This window comes from Euphorbia lathyris, chromosome 5 (assembly GCF_963576675.1).
Source record: "Euphorbia lathyris chromosome 5, ddEupLath1.1, whole genome shotgun sequence".
NCBI classification, from domain to species: domain Eukaryota; kingdom Viridiplantae; phylum Streptophyta; class Magnoliopsida; order Malpighiales; family Euphorbiaceae; genus Euphorbia; species Euphorbia lathyris.
In genome coordinates this window covers 17,267,199-17,287,268 of record NC_088914.1, presented here as the reverse complement: position 1 = coordinate 17,287,268, position 20,070 = coordinate 17,267,199, and the positions used below count along the sequence as shown (strand labels likewise).

At 33.3% G+C, this 20,070-nt stretch overlaps 2 protein-coding genes across 3 annotated transcripts in view; one reads left to right on the top strand and one right to left on the bottom strand.

Annotated features, from left to right (window-relative positions):
• Positions 1-3,952, top strand: part of LOC136230029 (protein DETOXIFICATION 29-like) — a 30,628-nt gene extending 26,676 nt beyond the window's left edge. Inside the window, exons 6-9 of one of the 2 annotated variants that reach the window (XM_066018956.1) lie at positions 2,533-2,771; positions 3,242-3,360; positions 3,533-3,619; positions 3,769-3,952. In XM_066018956.1, coding sequence (XP_065875028.1) covers positions 2,533-2,771; positions 3,242-3,360; positions 3,533-3,610 — 436 coding nt within the window. In that variant the 3' untranslated portion in view covers positions 3,611-3,619; positions 3,769-3,952. The remainder of the gene's footprint in view (positions 1-2,532; positions 2,772-3,241; positions 3,361-3,532; positions 3,620-3,768) is intronic. The other variant, XM_066018957.1, reaches the window with a different exon arrangement.
• Positions 3,953-7,781: 3,829 nt separating this feature from the next.
• LOC136231235 (large ribosomal subunit protein uL15x) lies at positions 7,782-10,215 on the bottom strand. The gene is made up of 2 exons (XM_066020548.1): positions 9,713-10,215; positions 7,782-8,107 (listed from the first exon to the last, which is right to left on the bottom strand). The coding sequence occupies exon 1, from the start codon at positions 10,151-10,153 to the stop codon at positions 9,713-9,715; it is 441 nt and encodes a 146-aa protein (XP_065876620.1). The 5' UTR covers positions 10,154-10,215; the 3' UTR covers positions 7,782-8,107.
• Positions 10,216-20,070: the final 9,855 nt, after the last annotated feature.

The window sequence follows — 20,070 nt, the reverse complement described above, 5'->3', positions numbered from 1 at the left end:
ACTTAATTCTAAATATGATATTGTTTTTTTATATGTAACAAATAAAATATGTTTTACACCCTAATTTAAAAAATTTAAACTTCAATTCATAAATTATAAATCTTAGTCAATATATCTTAGATCCCTAATTTATAAACTCCAATTCTTAAAATAAATTAAAAATAATGATTTTATTAGTTTGACATAATTTAAAATTATGACTTGACATAATTGTAGATAATTTTTTAAAAGTTAATTTGTATGTAATTTTCCTTTTTTTGGGTCAAATACATGAATATCATAATTAAGTACAAAATTACAACTAAGTCATATCACCAAACTTAATTTTTAATATGTCATTATTCTCTATATATTATGATTTTACACTATAATTTAAAAAATCTACTCCAATTCATAAAGCATAAACATTAGAAAATATATTCTAGCCTTCTAATTTATAAATTCTAATCCTTAAAATATATTAAAAGTACTGATTTTACTAGTTTGGCATAATCTAAAATTATGACTTGACATAGTTGTAAATAGTTTTTAAAACATGAATTTCTGTGTAATTTTCCCTTTGCGTTTCTACAAAATATTATAGATAAATTATTATTTTTTAATTTGGATAATGATAAAAAAGAATAAAAGTTCATTTTCTTTTAAGTTTTTAGAAATGGTTTAGATATTAAATGTGATTATGTAGAAATTTTATTATTATTTTTATTATTATATAGTAAAGAAGAGATTTAAGACTGTCAAGGATAATATTTTAGAAAGAAAAAAGGCTTAATAGACATCCAACCCTCTAAACTTGTAACTTTTTTTCATCTGGCCCCTTCAACTTAGAGGACAACCTCTCAACCCCTCAACTCTCCAAAAACATCACATACAACCCCTTACACCCCTATGTTCGGTCAAAATATTAACCCATGTAGAAAACGCGCTTGACTGTTGACCACACCAATGTCACGTGTCACTTTTTTATTACATTTTTCTAAGTGATTTCACCTCGACGACCACTACCGCCAACCTCAGCACCTCAATAAGGTTGCGACGACAAACAGCAACAACACCTCGCATACAATAATCACTTGGAAAAATTTAATAAAAAAATGACACGTGGCATTGGTGTGGTCAACAGTCAATCGCGTTTTCAACACGGGTCAATATTTGACCGAACATAGAGGTGTAAGGGGCTGTATGTGATGTTTTTGGAAAGTTGAGGGGGTTGAGAGGTTGTCCCCTAAGTTGAGGGGGCTAGGTGAAAAAAAGTTACAAGTTTAGGGGGTTGGATGTCTATTAAGCCAAGAAAAAAACCTAGAAGTTTATAAGTTTTATTGCATAACATAAATTAAAATTTTAAAATTTCAATCTAGATTTATTATAAACAAATGTCTAACTCGCCTTAAAGAGTATGTTTTTTTAAAAAATTTGCGCAATGCGCTTACATTAAAGAAGAAATAAAAATCTCCATCAGACCCGGATGTGATTCGAACCCATGACCTCCCAAGGCATAGGTAAACTCTCAAAGAGTATGTTAAATGAAGAAGATTGCCTCACAAATTATATTGCTTTCCAATTTAGCAATGTGAGATGTTTAACGAGACTTTCTCACGTCCAATTCATTTGATGTGAGATGCTAATATCAGCAGGAGACCAACATTGAACATGGATCTGATATAATGTAAACAAATGCATTGCTCAGCCCAAAATATACTTCAAAGTTTAAGGATTGTCTCACATATTTAAGAGTCGTATAGTTTTCCAATTTAGCAATGTGGGATGTTTCACATTTATTCCTAACGTTTTTTAGAAGTATAAAATACCTTTAACGTTTTAAGTTTAATATTTCAAATCAAGAGCAATATTAGACTCAAGTAACGGAACCCATAAATGGAACAGTTTCCTAGGTCTAACATGGCTCACGTTGAGTAGTACAAAGAGTATGAAACATGAGATAAGAAAATAACCTAAGCTTAACAAGATTAGGTGAATAACTAAAATTATTGTCATTTTATTTCTATTTTTCCATACATAACCAAAAAGAAAAGATTCTTCAAGAGTCTCAGGACCCATAAGTGCATGAAAAATGTCGCCAAAGCCCAATATTATAAAGAAAATTAAGTGAAGTATACCAAATATAAAGTATCGAGAACCTTCCTACCATTATATATGTGAAAAGAAGTATAAATATTTTATACTTAATGAGTATTGCATCCTTAAAATTGTAACCTTCCCATTATCCCCCTTCTCTTATCCTATTCATGTTGTTAACAAAATTATCATACTGCTTAACTGTTAACAGAATTGCTAATTGTCTAATGTGATTAAATGTATTGTATTCAAAAAGCTTGAGTGAGCTTAAATCAATGCATCACATAAATGGTGTGATGCATTTCTATATTTTTCTACACCTTATCCGTCTGTGTATTAATTATTTAATGTAGAAAAATGAAGTGAACAACGCTACTAGGTTTATTTAAAATATAATTTCCACTGTGGCCCCTAAATTCAAGACATTAGATAAATAATATTGTGTGTTTGATGCAGTGTAAGAATATCAAATGAGCTGGGAGCAAGACATCCAAGAACAGCAAAATTTTCACTATTGGTGGCTGTAATTTCATCATTTTGCATCGGAGTCCTTATTTCTGCAATTCTTTTCTTCACAAGAAATATTTATCCATCTTTATTCTCTAATAATTCCCAAGTTCAAGACTTAGTCATCCAACTCACACCACTTCTTTCTGTTTGCATTATCATTAATAATATTCAACCTGTTCTTTCAGGTATTTTCTTTACTCTTTTAGTTCTTTCACATTTTTAATGGGCAAAATACACTGACGGCCTTAAAATTTGGAGTCTGTTTCATAAAGTTAGTAAACATGGCAGCCACGTTTTGTCACATACCACATTTTAAGCTATAAAAAGAATTTAAAGTCATATTCGTATTCGACATGTCGCTTAGTTGACATATAGTTAATTGTCTATGTATCACATCTCCGGTGAATTTTTATACATAAATTGACTTTTATAACTTTATTGAAATCAAATATAAAATACACTATTTTATTTAAAAAAAATAGAAGTGGTTTTACTGAAAGAAATAGAAGTTTAATAACATTTTCGAAAAATAGACTCCAAAATTTAGTGACCTGTTGCATAATAGTTTTATTTTAATTTGGTTTAAATATAAAAATATCTATCTTAAATATTATTATTATTGATATTTTAATTTTATTTTATTTATCTATGGAAGGCATGGCAATTGGTGCGGGATGGCAAGCTGTCGTGGCTTATGTGAACATAGCATGTTACTACCTTTTCGGAATTCCTTTAGGCCTCATACTCAGTTACAAAATTGGTCTTGGGGTCAAGGTAGGCTTTTTTTATATATTTTTTTTCTACGACTTTTTGTTTAATTAATATATAATACAGTGTTTTCTGATTAACCATATTATTATCTATTAAGTAAGAAAAAATTGCTAATTAAATTTTAGTATTCAGACTTATTTGCTTAAGGAATTTTTTGATGAATTTTTATTTCCAGGGGATTTGGTTAGGCATGATGTCAGGAACGATTGTTCAGACTTTAGCTCTTACCTATATGATATATAAAACAAATTGAAATAAAGAGGTAATTTATTTCACATTTTACTGTATTCAATTGTTAATCCATACGACTTTTATATAATTTTAACAAAATTTAACTATATATGAAGTATTGAACTTAGTTTTTTTTAGAAATAAATTAAATCATCATTATCCTATTATTTTGAAATGCAGGCTTCGACTGCCGAAAATAGAATAAAGAAATGGGGAGGCGAAACAAATTATGAGATTAAGAAAAATAGCGCATCTTAAAAGGAGAATATTACTCTCTACTTTTGGCTATATATATATGATATATGTATATATATATATATTGCCTCCGATCATTATTTATATATGTTTTTGATAATGAAGAACATATATTTTGCAGTGATCAATATCTAATCAGGACACGCAATTATTATTTGGATAACTTTATTTTTCAAATTGTTTTGTTAGAACTCATATTGACTCTGTTAATGTCTTTCTCATAAAGATTTTATGTCGTTAAATGGTAAAAAATTGTCAAATTTTTGTTGGTTTAGACTCATGAAACAGTTTTTTGATTTACATGTGTAAACATCAATTTTCACTTCTAATGATAATAGCCAACAAATTTAGTGATTGGCGTTTTAAAACTTAAAATTATCCAATCGTTTTTAAATCTTTTAACACGACTTAAAATTTCTAGTTAAGACAAAAATAACCAATTATTCTATCACCTAGCGTAGTAATATACAATTGGTCATTTTTGTACTTAACAACATGAGCCTTACCAGGGACAAGAATGAAAAAATCAAGGTCATAAGAAAATCTGACTGATACTAAATGATAGATAACACTCTGTACTGAAGATTATTTAGCCATCGTTGGCTCCAATGTGTTGATTTTGCCGAAGCCCAATATATTCTAGAAGAAATACATGGAAGTTTCTACGGTAGTCACGAAGGTAAAGACACTTAGTAAGAAAGGCTCGACTGCAACAATTCTACCAGCATAAAGTTCCCCAAGATGCAATTGAGTTCGTTAAAAAATGTTCGCCATGTCAGACTTGCCTACTTCACATCATATCCTCGACTTCTATAAGAAAGGTAATCCATCCGGCATGGCTTGGGATATTGATATAGTGGGTGTTTTCCTTAAGTCACGGTATTAAAAGAAGTACCTTATTGTAGAAGTCGACAATTTCAGTAAATGGGTCGAAGCCGAGGTCGTGTTCTCTATCACCTCCAAACAGAATATTAGCTTCGTGAAAAAATCCTTACTCAGCTGATTTGGGATCCCTCGCATTATAATCACATATATTGGAAATCAGTTCGACTGCCATGCATTCAGAAATTATTGTGAAAGATTGTCGATCAAGCTTCGTTTACTCGATAAGCTTCGGTTTACCTTAGTATCCCATCCTCAAACAAATGGAATGACCGAGGTTACGAACTGAAACATAGAGCACATCCTAAAGAAAAGATTGTACGCCCTTAAAACATGTTGGGTAGAAGAGTTGCATAGCGTCCTGTAAGCTTACATAATACCACCAAGAACCGCCATAAGAGAAACTCCTTTCTCCCTCACTTATAGAGTCTTGAAGGACTATGGACCTCAACCTCTACGCAACAATATCCTTCGTACGAATCAACACATGACCATTTTCATCCTCAAGGAATTATTCAAGCATGGCACCTTCTCTTTAAGAGCACGCGCCTCGCCTTTAAAATGATTACGCGCTTTTCGAAGATGTTCATATTCGCCTTTCGTGCGCTGAAGGTCTTATTATAATATTTTCAAATGTGGCGACATGAGTATAAATGGTCTGATTTCATTCGATTATGATACTCCTAACCTCGTCTACTCTAGAAGCTTTAAAAAGGTCCACATTTTCAATCTTCTTAGTTTTGGCTTCAGCCTTCCTTGCTTCTACTTCCTTCGTTTGGCCAAATCAATAGGTTTTTTAGTAGCAACCAAGTCTCGCTCTGGAGTTTCTATTCGTGAAGCAACCTCATCTGTCTTCTGAACCTGCCTTCCAACTCCTCATCCTTTTTCAGAAAAGCCCCCGCTATATATAAAAGCTCCATACAAACCTCAAAAGTAAAAGGCCAACCATGCATAAGGGGAGCACAAAAGTGATTAGCGAGAGGCATTAACAAACGACCTAAATCACAAGATAGTCTCATTTGTGGCTCAAGACATGGTTAAGTCGACCATGCCCTGCAGAGTCTTCTGCCTAAATATAGAATATTCTTGCGGAACCAAGGCCAATCGCCCTAAATCATTATTCATAGAGGGGTTGTATACATGTCATCCTTGATTTTAGGATTCCCTTTCAACCAAAACCACTTATGTTTAAAATCTTTGACGCTCTAAGGCTTACCAGTCAAAACAATCTTCCAACGAGAAACCATTAGCCAATAATATACATCGTCCACTGACTTTTTGTGGGTTTCCAATAAAGACCATAATAAGGGTCCAATCAAGTTTATCTCAAGATCTTCGTAAACTTTGGCGAAAGCCAACAAGTCCAACCAAGTGTTGGGAGAGATTTGACATGGGCAAAGGTTGAACTCCTTCAAGTCATTCACTAGTCCACCTAAAAGAGGGAATTGTAACCCCCAATTCAACAAAAGCGTAAACACTCCTAAATGACCATCAAATCCAGAATCAGCCCGATGTTCTTCAGACGAAAAACTCTTTTCCATTAGATTAAGCTCGAGGTAAGTGGCCACGATGGAAATAAACTCCCCAACAGTCAATATAGACGGTTGTAACCAAACTTGGGAATTAGTTTGCTTGGGAGCAATTGTTTTTTCAACATTAGTCTTAGATTTTGATTTTCTAGGAGCCATGGTTATCTTGAGAATATTAACAAAAGTAGTAATTTTTCAACGGCCTCAACAACTAGAGATTTCTTGGAGTTCTTATGGCACAATGCTTCTATACAATGAAAGAATCTGAACGAGCTCATTAATGCTTTGGCTAAAGAGAAAAGGCACGTTGATTGACATCTAAATATTAGAGAAGAAGTAGTCAAAATGACAAGATGATGTCAGGCCCAATTTCACATGACGTGTCAGCCTAAAAAAACCATTAAATCACACTCCTCCGTCATTTCCCCACCAACTTTATTTGGAAAGTAAGACGCACACGCTACCATAGTCATAAAGACCACAAAGAAGATACGACAAGAAGATTGCTTTTTCTCATGCATAGAACGAAGCTCATCACAAACTTCTTTCGTCCAGCCACTCATATTAACAAAGCTCGAAAAGAAAGAACGAAACCCTAAAGCACTTCGACTGATTGTATTTAGGTGGGGACATCTGATATCACACATATATAAAGAGTTGAACATAAGTCTTCATCAGCATAAACAAGGACAATGTTGCTTAGAGATCCTTCAGATCAAACTAAACTAGAATATCTCAAGCGTTATGACACATCATTGGATTATGTCACTGATTCTGTGCATGGAATTAAGGGAGACAGTTTTGATAAGATGCGAACTGCCCTTCTTGCAATAGACATCTACCAACTAGAGATTGACACGTGTCTGAAGGCAAACTTAGGGCAAACACTCCAACCAACTATCAAAGTTACACCTGAGAATCTATAAATAGAACAGGATATCACACAACTAAAGTGTATAGGATGACATACATGCATTGTGTGCAATTCATACTCAATTGATTAGTGCTCACCTTTACGTACTCAGCTAATTTTAGTATCATAGTGGGATCACCGATCTTGAGCCCCTCCTTGATCTTATTTTTTGTCCTATCTCAGGTATCGAAGAATTACAATCTAACGTCAAAGCACTATTCTCAGATTTACTCATATCAAACATTTGCAATGTCGTATAAACATTAGCAATACTCTTACAATTAAATATGCAATGGGATGATGGGATAGAAAAACCCTTACAATGGTCTATCAATCACCTAAACTTACTTAAAGTGATGCATAATTTAACTAGTCTAAATCTCTTTTTATTCTCCCACGTATACTTAAGATATATTGAGAAGATCAATAAGATAATTTGAAAAAGTGCAGAGGCTCCTAATGCATGTATCAAGAGGCTCCTGATATGTCATGATATATGATAGTGCATTTATAGCAAGGAAAGAGTGACTGGCCTCAGCTTCTAACTGATGCATTGACCTCGGAATGGTTCCCTTATGCGGAAATAGGTAGAATTCGGAGAAGACACCACAAAATAGAAAAGGTTATGTCGTGAAAATAAATAGAAGATTCTTCTTTCTGCTTTATGCATACGCTAAAGTCAACATATAAACAATCGAATATGAACATAATAATAAAGCAAATAATTACAACATGGTGTCTGTTGAGTGTGATTCATTGTAGAAAGAGGGCAGCTCCAACCAAGCCAAACCATAATGTTAAAGCTACCCAAAATGTTGTGTTTTTCTCCAGCCCAACAGGAGGTCGCCACACCAGAAAATCTGCTAAATAGTCTCTTGATGAGGGTACCTGATTGGTTGTGTTTTGATCCTTGTTTTTATCAGTCCATGTTGCTGCATAGCTGCAAAATCACACCCAAGTGAAGGACTTGAAGTAGAGAAAGTAAAGGTTTATTTTATTATTTCCGGCAAATTAAAAAATAAAACCAATAACAGACCAATAAACATCACAAAGCTCAAAATAAGAGCACGCATGCAAAGCAAGCAAGCTGAAGATCGTGGGTGGTTTCTAAGCAGACAGGTGAGCCATTGGTAGCATCTTTATTGATTGGAGATAAGATGCATGATGAGTAGACAGAGGTACAATTGATGTTTATATTGGTTTTGCATGGAACAGACACTATCAAAAGCATCATAGAGAGTCGAGGATCGTTGGTGGTTTTTAAGCAGTCAGGTGAGCCTTTACTAGCATCTTTATTGATTGGAGATAAGATACTAGTATAATCTAAAAACCTTCCAATTATAAGATGCATGAATACCGTTTGGTCACCATATGCAATCACCTGTTTTCAAAATTTGCATTGTTCTGCAGACTGGCGTGCATAAAGCTAGGGGACTTTGTGATCTGAACAGCAGTGGATCAGTTGAATGCAAGATGCCAACTAAGTTGCAAATTTTTCAAGCAGAGTGAATTCTCATTATTGGTTGGACTGCACATAGATGTTATTCTAGAGTAAAGGTACATTTCACATTGTGTCGAGACTGAATAATACTTCTTGCATATCCTGGTTGATCACAGAAGAAACCTAGAAGAAAGACTGATTGGATTCCAAGAATAAGAAGAATTTGTTTGATAGAGAAGATAAGATATACCCTGTTATGCTACTCATTTATAAGCATTCATCCACCCACAAGGCAAACATAAGGATGGATTCAATTTTTATGCTTCGGGGACTAGGGGGGTCAAAATGGGTTATAATATACCTTGTAAATCTGTAAATCGTGTTGTTGTGTCGGAATGGACAGCCATATTGGGGACTTTCAGCTCAACAAGATGTCTCACATTGGCTCTTTCTTTTCTGTTACATCTCACATTGGTTCTTATTGCAATTTTGTTTCTCATAGTCAGTTGCTCTCAGGTATAATATAAATAACTCTTCACTAATTTACTCCATTATTACCTTTCACTCCCAAATTACTTACTCAAGTATGGGTGTTTTCTAGCCGGAAGCTCCGGCATCTGAGACTTGGTTCTGTTTGCAGGTGATCATCAAGGGTGACAGAGTCATCCGGAACAATTGCTAACTTGAAAACAAATACCAATAGCACAATGTACTACACATGAGAAAATACTCTGGCTTCTGGTTTTAAGATTTATGCAAGGTGAAAAGTAAGAATGGCAGGCAATGGAATCAATTTTTTTTATCAATCATACGTTAAATCATTCATCATTCAGCTAAACAAGATAATAATGGTTAACTTTCACGCGCCAATAAAATCTACATACAACTATCAGCTTAATAAACCAAAGACTTCCACAGCCACACATAAATCCACGCGAACAATAACTTTTAATAAGCAAAATCCGAAATTAATTATCAATGCAAAAAAATATCAAAGATAAAAACCATTGCATTATAAAATCTCTAAATATCCAGCGATTATACCAAAAATTATCTCTGAAAAATCTCCAAAACATAATTATAACAAGAAAAAAAAAACCTAACCTAAGCAGTAAGAACGACAGCTCCACCAGCCTCCTTGATCTTCTTCTCGGCGATCTTGGAAATAAGTTTGGCCTTGACTACGATCGGCTGATTCTCAGGCAAAACACCTTTCCCCAAAACCTTGAAAAACCCAAACTGAGTAACGTCAAGCATCGGAGCATTCTCCTTAGTGGCTTTGTCCTTCACATCCTGGGGAATCATGGACCAGAGCTTGTCGATGTTGACGATTGGGCAATAGAACTTGTTGCGGAGCTTGTGGAAATAGCGCATACCGACTTTCCCAAAATAACCTGGATGGTATTTGTCGAAGAGGATCCTGTGGTGGTGCATACCTCCGGCATTACCACGACCACCGGGATGCTTCCTGTGTTTCCCGATACGACCGTGTCCGGCGCTCACATGACCTCTCTTCTTACGATTCTTCTTGAAGCGTGTAGTCATTTTTGAGAGTGGTGAGTTGTGATTCAGCGGCTGGGTGGGTTGGGGATTGAAGAGAGTAAGTTTAGGGTTTTGTGGGATTTTATAGTTGTGGATGAAATGGGTGTCAGATTTTATTTGACGGTTTTGTCCTCGGCCTCATAGGTACTGGGCCTGACTCAATAAAAGGGAAGAACGTCCCTTTTGATTTTGATTTCGAAAAATAGAACGATCCAATATTCCTGATAATTAAAAGTTTAGAACGATCCATATTAATTATTATATATTTATATATTAAATATTTATTTTTAAATATAAATTTTTATTATCAATACTATTATATAAAGATGAATGCAAATCGGCCTTGATTAATAATGGTTCTTATTCTTGCAAATCGGCCTATGAAGCTTTTACCCCTAATAGGGCTGATCCTCCCTTGGAAATTTGGAAGTCCATTTGGGCCCTCAAAGTCCCCTACCGCATTAGGAGTTTCCTATGGCTGGGAGTCAAAGACAGGCTCCTCACGAATGCAGATAGACACAGAAGGCACTTGGCTGTATCTGGTGCCTGTAGCAGATGCAGCGGCCATGTGGAAACCTTGTGCCATGCTTTGAGGGATTGCCCGAATAGTAGAAAGGTTTGGGAAGGGGTCCTTCCTCACCACATCCTTCCTTCCTTTATGGGGTTCTCTGATATTGACTGGTTCTCTGAAGGCGTTAATGGGAATTTGTTGGCCAGTACGGAGCACGGGGCTATTCTCTTCGCTATTATTTGTCACCAAATGTGGAAATGGAGGAATGAAGAGTTATTTGCTGAGAAGACTGTCTTTATTCATGACATCCGGTTTTACTTCTCGAAAAAACTCTCTGTTATTACAAAGAGTTTTGAAGGAGAGCCCCTGGTTCACCCCTCCCCGGTTAAAGAGGTCTAGTTAGTTGGTTGGAGGAAGCCCAGGGAAGGGGTTGTCAAGTTGAATACGGATGGCTCCTGCCTTAGTAATGGCAGAATTGCTGCTGGTGGAGTTCTTCGGGATGCTGGTGGCGCCTGGCTGGCTGGGTTTACCCATAACTTAGGTACGGGCTCCTCCTTTACTACGGAGCTCTGGGGGAGCTTGTCTGGCATTAAACTCGCCATTCGTATGGGTGTTAAAAGACTTTCGGTGGAGTCTGACAATTTGGAGGCTATCAACAGGATTTCGGATAGACAAGCTGTTTGTCTTAAGAGTCAGAATCTCATTAAAGCCATCTTGAGGCTTCGTCCTGCCTTCGATTCTCTTACCTTCTCCCATATTTATAGGGAGCAAAACCGCGTGGCGGATCGCTTGGCAGCTGCTGGGCATGGGGGAATGTTAGGTGTTTCTACCCTTTCCGTTCCTCCTTCTTTTCTGTTACCTTCTCTTCTTGAGGATAAGATTGGGGTCAGTCTTCCTAGACTGATCCCGGGTTAGGTTTTTGTTTGTTTGTTTTTTTTCTTCCCTTCTTACCAAAAAAAAATATAAAGATGAATGCAATAAGGAATAGTGAATTCCAATTGATTCAAAACAGTAACATATTCATGTTTTTTCCAAATTTATCCTACAATTTCAACAGTCCATGAACACATGTTGTGGGCATTTGTGTATTTAGCACACTCATGGTAAAACGACGTCGTTTCATACAATGGCATTATCGTCATTTACATCTATACTATGTAGTAGGTTTCAGACTCCTCAGCCATTTCAATCTTTTCTTCTCTTCCCACTACCTCCGCCGCTCTCCACATATCCATCTGTTTGTGTCTAGGTCGTTTCTTTCAATCTCTTCGATTTCTATCTGCAATTTTAGATTTTTATTTTCACTCGGTTGTTAATAGATCAGATTGGAACCGCTTCAAGAAGTTTTATTCCTATTGATTGAATCCGAGGATACGCGAATTTAGATGTGGTCTGTTGTTGCAGTGTTTGAGTAGAAGAGAAGAAGAAGAAGAAATATGTTGGGAATTATAAGGCAAAAAGTGAGTACTGGAGGCTTTCCTGTTCTGGTGCTATAATTCTATTTTGTTTCTATTGAATTTGAAGTTGTTTCCATTAATTTTAGTTTTTATTCGGTTTTTGCAGGCTTTTCGGCAGTCGCTTCAGCAGATTCGGCCTGCGGCTTCAGCATGGAGAAGCTTCTCATCCGCCTCTAAAGAGGTGCAGTAAAAACTTGGCTCGTCTGCTTTATTTGGAACTTTTGCTGTTTAACTGTGCCGTGGTTAGCTTAATTTCTTAGGTTGTGTTTATTACCTGTTTGATTTCATGCATTCTTTAGTTTTATGGAAATGCTGAAATCTTGTGCGTTGTATGAATTTGTAACTATATGCAGATGACAGTTAGAGAAGCACTTAACTCTGCTCTTGATGAGGAAATGTCTGCTGATCCTAAAGTGTTCTTGATGGGAGAAGAGGTGAAAATAATTGGAAACTGTTGTTTTTAGTTGTTTATTTCTTGGTAGTCTCCGTTCTTATGTATTTTTTTTTATCTGTATGCAGGTTGGGGAATATCAGGGTGCATATAAGGTTAGACTTTATCTGTATTTTTATGCTGTTCTCAAAGGTCATCCATTCTCTTTCATGTGTCCGATAGTCAGATTTCTATTTGCTGTTTTTTGTAGATAACTAAAGGGCTTCTGGATAAGTATGGTCCTGACAGGGTTCTTGATACCCCAATTACTGAGGTTTCTTTTGTTTCGTTTTCTTTATGTAGTTTTTATTTTTCTATTGCTTTTGCCATGATATTTTGTTTTTGCTCCTGGCGGCAATGGTTTCCTTACTATCATCTCTATTTTCTTATATGTTTATTAGGCTGGATTTACTGGAATTGGAGTTGGTGCTGCTTACCATGGTTTGAAGCCAGTTGTTGAGTTTATGACATTTAACTTCTCTATGCAGGTTGGTATGCTGAATTTTGTATGTTATTTGTTAGTATCTTCTGCAAGGGAAGTTTCTTTGTGTAATCAATTTAAATATGTCAGGAGGTCAAATTCATGTGTGCGGTTGTTGAGGACATTTCTTTATGTAGCAGTGCCCTTAGGATGTAGTTTTGCATTTTATGGTGTTGTTTATGACTTCATTTTCAATGAGAAAAAAATCATCGTGGGGATTTTGGTCGAGATTTGCTTAATTTACATTGTTCTGTTGTGCCTTTGATGCAGGCTATTGACCACATTATAAATTCAGCTGCAAAATCTTGCTATATGTCTGCTGGCCAGTTATCTGTGCCCATAGTTTTCAGATGACGTAATGGAGCTGCTGCAGGAGTTGGTGCCCAGCACTCCCATGTATAGTTTCCTGATACTTTCTTTTCACCTGTCATTTAATTATTCATTGTCTGTTTGTAGCTGATTCATTTTATTCTTAGTTTCAGTGATGATGTTGTTGCTATACTATCATACCATTTTTTTCTCTGTATTCTATTATGTTAATGTTCTTGCTCCAAAGGTGTAGTTTGAATTCCGTTTGTAGATGTTGACGGACAATAATATTTGGTATCAATAGAGGGCAAAGATAACGAATAATCATACAAAAATGGGATTAAAGAATTAGTGAATTTAATTGATTTCGGATTGTTGTTATAACTTTTAGCACTGTCCATGACAAGTTTTAAGAAAAAGAAAATTCTTTGTGATTATTTAACCATTAGCGTTGTTGAATTGGTTTGTCTTCTATTACATGTTACAAAAGCAACCAGTGGTTGATTTTGAAATTTTGTTTTGGAATACTTTAAAGTTCAAATTAATAGTTACAAGAAAATGCCTTTTAAATGCTAAAAAATTCCAATTGATTCAAAACAGTAACATATTTATGTTTTTTCCAAATTTATCCTACAATTTCAACAGTCCATGAACACATGTTGTGGGCATTTGTGTATTTAGCACACTCATGGTAAAACGATGTTGTTTCATACAATGGCATTATCGTCATTTACATCTATACTCTTCCCACTACCTCCGCCGCTCTCCACATATCCATCCGTTTGTGTTTAGGTCATTTCTTTCAATCTCTTCGATTTCTATCTGCAATTTTAGATTTTTATTTTCACTCGGTTGTTGATAGATCAGATTGGAACCGCTTCAAGAAGTTTTATTCCTATTGATTTTTCCTCTATCTTCCTCCCATACAACACCAGGTTCGTACACGGTCCGAGAAGCTCGCCTCCATTCCAGAACTGGAGAACTATGATGAGGTAGTTTTCATTCCCTTCATTTAAATCTATTTTTGTCATTTTGTCTTTCATTCTTATGCTGTGATATTTTCTTTAAATTTAAGTTTGTCTTCATGTTTTGCCTTTCAGAGAAGTTTGGAAATCTGAGTTCTGCATGTTGTCTGAATCTTAAGGGATTCAAACCTAGATTGTTGAGCATGTGGGTATTGTAGTGAAAACCCTTATATTATTTTTCCTTCTCTTCTCTTTTGTTATTTATAATACTGATCTTCAAATATGATGATTTTGTATCACTAGGTGTCTGATTCAGTTCCTTTTCTTCAACAAGTCAGTTGATTGGTAATCTTGCCGGATCTGAGAGATCTATATGATTTTTTCCACCTAGGTTATTTTCTGACCGGTGAGTCCCATTTATTTCTTCAGCTTTATTTTTTTTTTCTTGCCATTAGAGATTGATTTTGATTTTTCTTGCCATTTGGAGATCGAACTTTGGGGATTTTATTCTTTTATAGTTTCCTTAACATGAATTTGTAGGTTAAGTGAATGAATTGGGAACAAGGGTGTTAATATGTTCATGTGTTTGTTTCAATCTAATTCTACTCTATTTTTTGGTTTCTACTTTTGTAAATCTATTTTCAAATTCGTGATTCTTTTTTTCTTGCTTCAGTTGTTAATTTTGATTTTTTTCCAACGTGAATTTTGTTCAGTAGAATAGTTTAGATTGTTGACAAAGGATGGCAAACAAACTTTCTGAGAATTTCTCAGGTAAAAGATAAGTTTTTCTTCAATATACTTAATGATATTCATGATTTCAATCACTGTTATTATCTTTTTTGGCTTACAAACTTTAAACTATTGGAAAGGTTGTTTTATAAAGATTTCCTATTTATATGTCCAAATTGAGATTGACTATCTATTAAAGACTCATATTTGTGTCTTGATTGCATAAGGTTTCATGAAGATGATATACCAAATCGTTGTGTAATGATTTTGTTTTTCTCTAGAGTTTTATTTGCATGATGAAATTAAGTTAACTCTTTCCCAACATATAGCTGATTCAGCTTTTGATAAATTAATGTTTATTAAGGTACACTCACGATTCTTAACTTCGATATGGGATTGGATTAGCATGTATTTGTTCATGGTGAATTCTTTCCGATGTTGACATGGCCTTAGTTTTTAATTGAGTTCGTACACTAAGGATGTGCAGAATAAAATTCCCTTTTTTTTTGTTAAAATGCTGAATAGGTTGAACATGGATAGGATTAGACATGAATAGTTTTTTTTTCTTATGTCAATTAATTTGGTCAGTACAACTTATGATATGCTTACATCTTTTTTTTTATCTAATTTGGAGTGGAAACAATAATTACTTAGAATTAATTGATTAGATATGCACCTACTAAATCTGACAGTTATTTATTGTGATTTGAAGTAGAAACAATCATGAATTTGAATTAATTGATTAGATAGAAATCTATCAAAATCTGACACTTATTAATTTCAACTTACTCATACTGATAGTAAACTGTAACTTGTGTCAGTGTTGCATCATAAATGCACTTTTTTTTTCTATAAATGACCTATCTTTTTTTACCAATTCTGAACATTCTTCTTTTCTTTTGCTCTGCTTTTATATTTGTGGCTTTTAAAGTTAAGCTCTTTTTGCTCTTTTGGTGGAAAAAGAAGGTAATCTGGAGATTATTTTAGTAATGAATACATTGTGGTTTGATCACTTCAGGACTTCATATTTATTAGAATACATTGTGATATGATCACTTCAGGAGTTCATATTTATTAGCACACACTGAATACATTTATTATAATGATAGAAGTCATTTCATTTGGCTTTTCTATTAATTCCATATCTTTTCTGACTGGTGTTTTTATTGTGATTTGAAGTAGAAACAATCATGACTTTAAATTAATTGATTAGATAGAAATCCACCAAAATCTGACCCTTATTAATTTCAACCTGCTAACCTGTGTCAGTGTCAAATCATATCATAAATATTCTTTCTTTTTTCCTATAAATAGCATCTCTTTTTTTTACCAAATCTGTACATTTTACAGCTTTCCTTTTGCTTTCCTCTTATACTTTTACTTTTTCAAGTCAAGCTCTTCTTTTTCTCTTTGGGTGGAAAAAATGTAATGTGTAGATTATTTCAATTGACCTGTTACATTTCATTAACTTGCATTATTTATATTCTTATTATTATGTTATTAACATAGTGTTTTATATGTTGGCAGATGTTTTTGGTTCCGTTAAATATGGATTCTGTGTTAGCGGACATCCTGTTCCGTCTCTCCCTTGGACCTCATACAAAGAAAATCTTCAGTGATTCTGGGATTGGCCCTTTTCAATGCCATATTACTTTTACATGTCCTGATCAACATGGAATTGTGGGTGAGCGTTTCTTTGTTGGCCATAACAATAGCAACTGTGGGCAAGCTGTTGCTAATGCTGCATTGGAAGCACTTCACTTTCTGAAACCTATTTATGAATTTGAGGTTATCGATTTCAACCACAAAGAATTAACAGAGTTAAAAGCCTTCCATAATGTGCTTGCCATGCCTTCAGTGCAAGAGGGTTCACCAAATTCTGTGGGTGCACATAATGTTGCTGGTCCTACTGCAGAAAACAACAAAGCCTCTTATGAGAAACTTGAGAACAAATATGGACGTCTTAAAGCCAAGTATTTTGGATTGAAGGAGAAGCATATTCAATTGGTAAACAGCAACAAGCGGTTTCACAAATCACTGGTTAAGGCTAAAGTAATCTGATAGATGTCAAGTGGCAGGAGGTATTTTCTTTGTTATTTCTTTCTTATTTTTGAATTCCAATTTGGTATCTGTAAACATATTTTACAGATTTGAAAAATTATTTACCTATTATTTATTAATACACGATTTTGACTGTTAATTGTATGATATTAAATTTTATTCTTGGTTTTATTATTAAGTTGTGTTCTGATTGTAACATATTTCATGAGTTCTTTTTGTTCCTAACACATTTTGGGGAGTGCAGTGCAGTCTGCTAGCATCTTTTTCAGGCTTGGTTCCAGGACTTTTTGGATTGCACTATGTTTTGTCTTTGCTAGCAGCTTTTTGTTAATATCAGTTAATATCAGTTACTGGTGAACTAGCCTTGAAAAATTTAATGTAAGATATAGCGGTTTATCCATGTGGTAGATGTACTAAGTTCATGTATTAAATATTATGATGTTTTATAATATATAGGTTACAATTACAGTTTCTTTCTTATATTTTTTTTCCGTATTCTTTCAAAGTAGCTTAGGAGCGGCCTCTTGCCAATTAAATTGGCAAGGGAAGGCTTGCCCCCAATACACCCTTGTGGTGGGACCCCTCCCCGGACCCTCGCTCAGCGGGGACGCGTAATGCGACCGGGCCGCCCTTTTTTTTTTATTATTCTTTCAAAGTAGCATTATCTGATACTAAAAAAAACACTATGAAAAACAAGGTTGATTGAATAATTAAATTTTTTTATTAATAAATTTTATATATGAAATAAACTAACAGATTTAATTATCAAATTAGAGATTTTATTTATGCTTTATTACCTAATTTATTTATGTTTTTAAGAAGTGTTTCATTTTAAAAAACAAAAATCATTAACCAGTTTATTAACAAGAATTACTTAAAGTTTAATATGATATAATGATATAATTTTCTTTTCATTTATTAGTATAGTTGTTAAAGATAAATTATCAAATTAAATTTTTTTATTCAAATTGACTTTTAGATAAAATCTTATCAAATTAACTAAGTATTTTAAAAAGAATATAACTAATAATAAATTTTAACTCAATCCCAATATATTCCTAGATATATTTACTAAGATATTAATTGGTTCAAATATTTTTATTAAATTTTAAACACTTTTATATATTAAAGGGATAAGGTGCCAAAATAGGTCTAAGGTTTTTGGGAAAGTACCAATTTAGGTTCAACGTTCAGAATAGCAACAATATAGGCTTAACGTTTACAACATAATATCAATTTAGGCTTAACGTTTATAATATAGCATCAATTTAGGCCTCACGTACAAAATAGCACCAATATAGGTTTAACGTTTACAAAATAATACGAATTTAAGCTTAACGTTTACAAAATATATCAAATTTAAGCTAAACGTCACGATTAAATTAACCATATTATATTTTTTTTCTATTAACTTTATATCCTATCTTTTTATTTAGTTCTATTTTCTTACTTATTATACTATAATTAATTAGTTTTCTTGCACATTTTATGTCTCATGTAATATATGCAAACCAAAAGTAATCGAATATCCACAATATTAACTAAAGGTAATTGAATGTCGACAATATTTTTTGAAATATTGTGGATATTCAATTACTTTTGGTTTGCATATATTACGTGAGCAATCAAATTTAGTAGTCATGGAATCATTTATGAAAAACAAATATAATATTTTAATGGGTAAAAATACTAATTAATTATATTATATTATAATAAATAAAAAGATAACTTATAAAGTTGATAGGGAAAGAATATAATAGGATTAATTTAATTATGACGTTTAGCTTAAATTGTATATATTTTATACGTTAAGCCTAAATTGATGCTATATTATAAACGTTAAACCTAAATTGATATTATGTTGTAAACGTTAAGCCTATATTGGTGCTATTTTTAACGTTGAGTCTAAATTGGTACTTTTCCAAAAACTTAGGCCTATTTTGGTACCTTATCCCTATATTAAACCGTTTAGCAACCCCGTCTACTTAAGACACTGACTATCTGCTTCCAACACAATAAGTAGAGACTGATGACAATCAATTCAAATCTTATAAGTTACCTTGCCATGACAGTTTAAAATATGTATCATCATGACATTAAATTATTTATGTACTTAGTATTTAATACACGTCTTATCAATCAATTTCATATTAACACTTTAAATCTGTTAATGTCTAGAAAAAAACTTAATCAGAGACTTAATATATCCAATTAAAAGATAAATGACTGGATCACTGAAAATGGAATAGATCAATTACTTGATTGTTGAATTATGGTCCACTCTTAAACATCACGATTCCGCTTACATAATTGCTTAAGAAATGCGTAATGTTGTATGAAATAAATGGTTAAAAACTAATGCATAATGTTGTATGAAATAAATGATTAAAAGCTTAAGGTCTCAATCTAAAAGAAAATTATTGTTTAGTATTTGGACAATGTATATTACCTAATTTAAGCTATCAAACCAAACATTTATTTTAATCATCACATTATGCCAAATTCTATCTAAAGAAAATATAAACCCATTGATTATACATATCTTATCAATCAACTTCATATTAAACATGTATCATCATCCCTCTTAAAATTACAATCTCATTTATAGAATAGTCTAACAAAAGCATACTATCTTATAAAATAAATGATAAAAAACTGAATGGCTATATAGAAATAAAAGACTTAATATATTCAATTAAAAGATCAATGTCTTCATTACTAAAAATCAAATAGATCAATTGTTTCAGTATTCAAGTCTGATGCACTCTTAACATTATACACAATTCTATCTAAACAAAATATTAATTCGTTTATTGACTTATCATTAATGAGAACCAATAACCTAACCTACACGTCCCGTCAATCAACTTCGTATTAAATATGTACCATAATGACATTAAATTATTTATATACTTTAGTATTTAATACATGTCTTATCAATCAATTTCACATTAAATTATCAATTAATCAAACCCCA

Bases quoted from the DNA above. Each gene is read 5' to 3' on its own strand.
- LOC136231235 (XM_066020548.1), bottom strand. From the start codon at position 10,153: ATGACTACACGCTTCAAGAAGAATCGTAAGAAGAGAGGTCATGTGAGC.